The sequence below is a fragment of the Centruroides vittatus genome, unplaced genomic scaffold, assembly GCF_030686945.1.
Source record: "Centruroides vittatus isolate TY-2023 unplaced genomic scaffold, ASM3068694v2 contig_2157, whole genome shotgun sequence".
Lineage (NCBI taxonomy): Eukaryota > Metazoa > Arthropoda > Arachnida > Scorpiones > Buthidae > Centruroides > Centruroides vittatus.
The window spans coordinates 206,164-213,408 of NW_027121345.1; the positions used below are offsets into that span (position 1 = coordinate 206,164).

Below are 7,245 nucleotides of genomic sequence, written 5' to 3' on the forward strand. Positions count from 1 at the left end.
ATACTTCTGTGTGGACTCTTCCATCCTGTAATGTAAAGGAGGTATTAAGGAAATGTATATTTGAGTGGCTTTTCTGATCATATGCAATGATGAGATTACTCTAGATGGCTACTCTCCACACACCATTAAAAGCCTTATATGTTGTTTTTCCTCTGCAACTTCTGTCATGCTGAACATTTGCACCTGGGGCACTGTATACAAGACTGTCATATATGACAGAAGACTAGCTGCCCTGTACAAAGAAATATCCAGAAACAATAATTTTTGTTTAGCTTTTTAAAGAAGTCCCTCAGTTTTCAGTATCTTCTACAATGCTAAAGACCATCTTGACATGCACATTTAACCAGGCATCTACTCTATCCCCATTATTGATCACAGAACAAACTGCAACTTGGAATACGTAGGTGCTACAATGCACCCTTTAAACACTTGCCTCAAATAGCATCAGAATTCCAACCTTGAAAGGATTGGACAACACTGCGTTAGCTATCTTTGCCTTTAACCCCAACACAGACTTGCATTTTGTCATGCATGCCTCATACATAGTAACAACTTCTCAGACATGTAGAGCAGATTGAAATTTACAATGCTGCCCACAACTTTTGCAATGTAGATTCCTTTCCCCTTGCATGGAGTTGTTCTACAAACTGTAAATTTACTATCCTTTCCCCACTCTCTCTTACATCACTTCCCCTCTTCACACTTGTATGGCAATCTCCTGTTGTTTTAACAGCTACAGGGTCATTTAGCTTGATGATGCCCATTCAACATGGGTGGAAATGTTAGCTCTTTCACCTTTTTCTGCTGGTTATTTTGGTTTTTAAGGCTGTATTTTATCATCCTCAGTATTCTAAATTTGATCTTTAGTTTCAAATGGTACCTGTTCCCTAAAGCCTGAAATGATATCCTTTTTTTCATGGCACCCACAAAAGAAAACTCAGGTAGCTGGTTCATTGAGTTGTAGACAGCACTACTGAACAAGTATTGAAGTAACTTGACAAGAATAAGTGCTTTCAAGGCAATCTGACTGTCAGAAACAATATAGATAGCCTTATTTAGAAGACAGCTATATAAAATAGTGCAAAAGCATCAAATAATACGGTAGTTAGCAGCTCAGCTTGAAGTATAGTAAAGAAGTTGCCCAGTGGAACAAACAAGCCTTTACTTGAACATTTGCTTACAAGTTTTGGATCCATCTGTAAATTAGATATAATCCTAATGATAAAAGATTAACTTATCCATGTGCCAATGGTGAATAGGATAGGAGACTAAATAGTGTTCATTAAACATAAACGAAGGTAATATTTTGTCAAAATTCAGCAAAAGGATTCTTCCTACAACATATTCCTCAACAAAAATAAGTGACCAAAAGAACATGGCCTGTAATAACTTGGCTGTTATACACAGTCTGTCCCAAAAGTAAGTGTACTGATTTTTTATTTAATGACTGAGCAGCTTAACATATCATTAATTGGCATTTTCATGTTGCTAGATTTCTTAGCAGCATATACAGACCTGCTTCAAGTTGATTGGTTAAGTCAAATGTGCACAATCTATGTTTGTATAAGACGGTGTTTTAACACATTGTTATGTTTGAAATGGAGAAAAATCTCAAACAACATTGTGCTATAAAAATTTTGTGTGAAACTCAAGAAATCTGCAACCAAGACATTTGCAGATTTAACCAAATCTTATGGAGATGCCACTTTATCAAGAAACATGGTGTTTAGATGGAACAAAGATTCAGGGAAAAGACAATGCTTATTGTTTTTTTTCGATAGCTATGGAAATGTCCACAAAGAATTTTTACCTTCAAGACAGACAATCAGGTTTTCTACAAAGATGTCTTTGAAAATGGGTCAAGCAAGTTCGCAGGGGCATTGCAGAAGATTGGATGCTGCGCCATGACAATGCTTCTGCTCACACAGAGCTATCAGTTTGAGAGTTTTTGGCCAAGAAAAAGTCCCCACACTCCCACAACCTAAATACAGCCTGGACCTAGTTCCGTATGATTTCTACCTATTTCCTGAGATAAAATCCAAGTTAAAAGGTCATCATTTTAGGTCAGCGGAAAACTTCAAAAAAGTTGTAATTGATGAACTAAACACCCTTACAGAAAACAATTTCAAGTACTGCTATGATCAGTGGAAAAAACTTTGGAATCACTGTGTGATCTCACAAAGGTCATACTTTGAAGGAAATCATTTGTAGTTTAATGTAACTCTTGTGTACTTTGAAATAAAAAGTCAGTGCACTTTTGGGATAGACTGTGTACTTGTGTTTACAAAGGACCTCCTTGCCTCAGCCTAAATAAACAAGTAAAGGAGGAAGTCTCAATAGAACCTCGGGAGAAATACCCTGGGTATTTTTCTCGATGTACTAAATGCTTTGATATTACTGAAATAAAATGAACACTACAAAAACCTAAGATACCAGCGAGAAAATTAAACATGAATTGCAAACATTTTCACCTGTGTTAAACAAGCATCGTCAGGCAAGCAAACTTGAAAATTATCTAATAATAACCAGTGTTAAGTAAGTAGCAGTTGTGAGCTTACTGAAATAGACCTGATTTCAGTAATAGCAAAGCATTTAGTAAATTGCAAACATTACAACTTTTATCTGAGAATTTTAAATCAAAGAAAATACAGTGGTACTGTACCTCCTAACTTTCAACACTAGAACACTTCAAATGCTAAATTCAACAAAAATTTGCTTCATAATTCAAACTGCATATGTAGTGGAAAAAAATGCTTGAATTATTAATGCCATCTGTTCTGACTCAAATTGTCTCTCACTTTTACTTTTGTGTTATGCTCAAATATTTTCAGGGCCGTTTTTGCTTTATTTTTGATGTGTTTACTTATATGTATTCTAGGTTTCACAGAACCTTACACTCTTTTTCTAGCAGTTTCTTTAATCCTTTGATATATAAACTTCTGGCTAATACCAAAGATAAATGCAGCGAAGCCAGAAGACCTGGAATATACTCAGTTCCACTAGAGGACAACAGATTTAATCTGAACAAAAACTTAACATACATAGCTCAACCAACAGATCACTTACAAAAAGGAGAGCTGAACATAAATACGATACAAACAATACCACCCTAGCTCAATTTGCAAACTATCCAAATATAATGGCCAAATGGGAAGAGGCTAAGATTATAATATCAATGCTCGATAGTAACAAACTAAGAACAATAGAAACACTAGAAATCTTTGCAAAATCCTTCAAAGAAAAGTGTATTAACAGCAGAGATGTCGACTCACTCTCCATCACTTGACAATCACTCCTCAATTACCCCTTAAATAAAATGGGCTAAACCATCCTTCTCAAACCACGTGATGTTTTCATCTCATTGAATTTGTTGCAATCTTATGAACTTGTTAAAATTTCTCTAAATTTATCTAGTTATTTAATTTTATCAATTTGTAAACATTTCTTTGCACTTATCTACTTTTTTAATCTTATTGGCAATAGTCATTTATTTGTTTTAAAGTCGTTAAACTGATGAATGATTGACACATCAGTGTTGTGGCATTACAAATGGTGATTTGTAATATTTCACATGTACTCGCAAGCACTTTCAACAGCGTACAGCTGTCATCTTCAGGCGAAAATCGAATACTGTAATTTTCGAACAGTTAGCTTTTTAACGGACTATTTAAATTACGTAAAGCACGTGGATGGAATTCCTTATATATATTAAAATTGCAATAACGATTATAGATGTAGAAACATGCTGTGATGACGTAATAACCCCAAAATATTTAAAATATAGATAGTGGTGCCGTATTTGGCTCCGGTGTACCTGAGAAAGGTGTACCGTTTGTAACGTCGCAACACTGATGTGTCAATCATTCATTACTGTACGTTGGCGTGAAGTGTAATAATAATAGTCGTTAAACTATATTTTGTTAGCAATTTACACATTTATTTATTTTATTTCAATTTTATCCATGTCTGTATTTTTTAAACTGTTGTAAAAAACAATGACATCATAAGAAAGAAGAAAACTTTTGTAAACAATGATGTCATTCGAATAATTGTTAACTGACATTCCAATGTTATAGAATTTGAAGAAGGCCATTTAAAATAGCTGAAAACGTTTGTTTTCCTATCTAATGGATTAAAGAAACTGCTGGAAAGAGTGAAAGGTTTTGTGAAAGTTATTTAAAAATGTTCTAGCTTTCCTTATATATATTGTGTGTTGTTCATCAATTTTTAACAATTACTTCCTGAAATTTCTTCTTGTCCTTAGCTTTTGGGAACCCCATACAATTTAAACACTAAATTTTTCTACTGTTTGCATAACATTACAGTAGAGCATCGAGTATCCAAAAGAATTCAAGACTGGGGTTGTTCGGATAACTGATCATTTATGAAAAACATATTAAACACAAAACTGTACTGTATATAATTTGTATCACATGTCTTGCAAATACATACCTTACATAATGTAGTACATTAAACTAGGCCTACAGTTTAGATTGGCAGGGAGGGGGAGAGTGCTGTGATGCCATAGTACTAGCAGAAATTTGAATTTTTCGACAGGAATGCTTTTGGTTAACTAATGTTTCGGTTGATCGGTAATCAGATAATCGATGCTCTACTGTTATCCTTTCCAAAACTTGTAAAACATATGTATGATATGCTTTTCATCTGGAAACATCTCACCTTAATGTTATCCAAACAAAAGCTTCTATGTAAAGAATACAATCTCATATTAGCAATCATGTTAAATTTATCAATTGTATTTAAATCACATATCTATGTTAAATAATGACAGCTGTTAAAAATATGCAAAAACTATTATAACTGTCTCCTTTTCAAATTACTGGAGCAATTGAATAGAAACAAAACCTTTAAATACCAGTCGTTAAAGTTCTGTTACTGGTATTTAAGGTTTTGTTTTTATTTGATATGCAGAAACTTTCTGTTCAACGTAATATGACCTTTACTTATCAATCATGACATCTAAAAAGTGTGTGGAAGCAACAAAGTCTAAGAGGAAGATTGTAATTTTGACAATCGAGGTGAAAAAGGAACTTACCACATGTAGTGGATCTGGTAGTTATGTGTTGGATGTTGCAGTTGGTGTGTAACCAATAAATGTAATATTCATTTTATTATACAGTTTTTATTTTATAATTTATTATTAGGGCATTTAATTGTGTTATTTTTATCTTAAATTATGTATGTTTGTTGTTTTTAGTATATTGAAATGAGTATTCTTTAGGGTCTGGAAATAGATTAATTCATTTTTCATTATTTATAATGTATAAAATTACTTTGGACTTTGAACAATTTAGAGTTGGAATGGCCTTTTGGAATGAATTAAATTTGAAGTATGAGGCACCACTGTGTATTTATTTTACCTTGCATCAGGCACAGTGAACAGAACATTTGTTATACCAATTATATCAGAAATTGTTGCTTTTTCAATAAATGAAGTATGTTATTAAATCATATCTAAATTTTATAAATAAAATAATTCATATATTAACATTTACTAATGTGTTCAATGTGATTGATAAGACTTCTTTTAAATATGATTTTTTCTATAATCACTGAAAAAGTTTAAATGAACATAATATTTGAATACATTTATTGAATAAGATAAAAATAAAACCTCTAAATACCAGTAACAGAACTTTACTGGTATTTAAAGGTTTTGTTTTTATTTGTTTGCTCCAGTAATTTGAAAAGGAGATAGTTTATAATAGATTTATTGAAATATCATATTATTTAAAATAATAATGATAAATTGATATTGAAAATTTTTTGAGTGTCTTTATTTTCTTATTACATTAGCTACTTTTTTCCTACTTTCTTTCATGATCAATTCATAACAAAGATTAGTTTGCAAGGAAAATGAGCAAACTTAACTGAACAAAAGCTAATTATATGTAAACTTGGATAAAATATTTTTATATGTAATTCTATCTAAATAATGTAAGATTAATAGTTTTTTTTTACTGTAGTTTCTCCACATAAGTATCAAGAAACAGAAGTTAATATCCATTATCGAAGTCCTATTCGTAACTTAGAAAAAGAATATATTGAAGAAGAAGAGCTAAGAAAAAGGCAAGAAACAGCAGTGAGTACATAAATTTAAGATTATTCATTATAAAAAAATGAAAATATAGAATAAAGTATATATCATACAGGTAACTCAAGTTAGTGTATAACTTGCAAAAAATTGCTAGAACAAATAAATCACTGCATAATCCATCCCACTATATACTCCATATCTCCAGAGCAGCTATTAGAAGCATAAATACCAGTAGGCAAGAACTGACCAGGGGTGGGGCTTGAACCTGCCCCAGGTCAGTTCTTTTATTCCAGAAGTTCTAATAATTTATTAAAATTAAAATTATTAATTTAGTCAAGAGATGGTGTCTAATGCCTCTCGCTAATGACATATTACTTTATATTAATCATTTAATTTGCCTATAAATAAACAACAACTAACCCGTTATATATAAAGACCAACAACTGCCGAATTATCGGGCTAGCAAATGGCTATAGTAATATTAATAATTTAAGTTAATTTGGTACTAGAGTTAGGCGTTAGGCGCCATCTCTTGCTAAATTTAATAATTAGAATTTTAATTAAATAATTTAAATAAATTTAGGCTTAACTGGAAGAAAAGAATCTGCCCGAAGCGGGATTCGAACCCGCAACTTCTGCTATCCGTGCAGACACGTTACCAGTTACGCTACCCGGACCTTCGGTCCAATCCTCCCCTTCCAGTTGATATAAGATTACCGTACGACCATCGACGGCTATTACAATGCCAGCTGGGAACACATTAATTGCCCACGTCCTCCCAAAGGCACTCAACCGGCCATTGCAAACCCCGGCAAGGCGTATACATATAAATAAACAACAACTAACCCGTTATATATAAAGACCAACAACTGCCGAATTATCGGGCTAGCAAATGGCTATAGTAATATTAATAATTTAAGTTAATTTGGTACTAGATTTGGTACGGGGTTTGCGATGGCTGGTTGAGTGCCTTTGGGAGGACGTGGGCAATTAATGTGTCCCCAGCCGGCATTGTAATAGCCGTCGATGGTCGTACGGTAATCTTATATCAACTGGAAGGGGAGGATCGGACCGAAGGTCCGGGTAGCGTAACTGGTAACGTGTCTGCACGGATAGCAGAAGTTGCGGGTTCGAATCCCGCTTCGGGCCAATTCTTTTCTTCCAGTTAAGCCTAAATTTATTTAAAT

The 7,245-nt window shown here is 33.2% G+C and overlaps 1 protein-coding gene across 1 annotated transcript in view; it reads left to right on the forward strand.

The window, feature by feature from the left end:
* Positions 1-6,136, forward strand: part of LOC136970753 (sorbin and SH3 domain-containing protein 2-like) — a 122,720-nt gene extending 116,584 nt beyond the window's left edge. Inside the window, exon 13 of the mRNA XM_067265206.1 lies at positions 5,988-6,136. Coding sequence (XP_067121307.1) covers positions 5,988-6,115 — 128 coding nt within the window. The 3' untranslated portion in view covers positions 6,116-6,136. The remainder of the gene's footprint in view (positions 1-5,987) is intronic.
* The last annotated feature ends 1,109 nt before the right edge of the window (positions 6,137-7,245 follow it).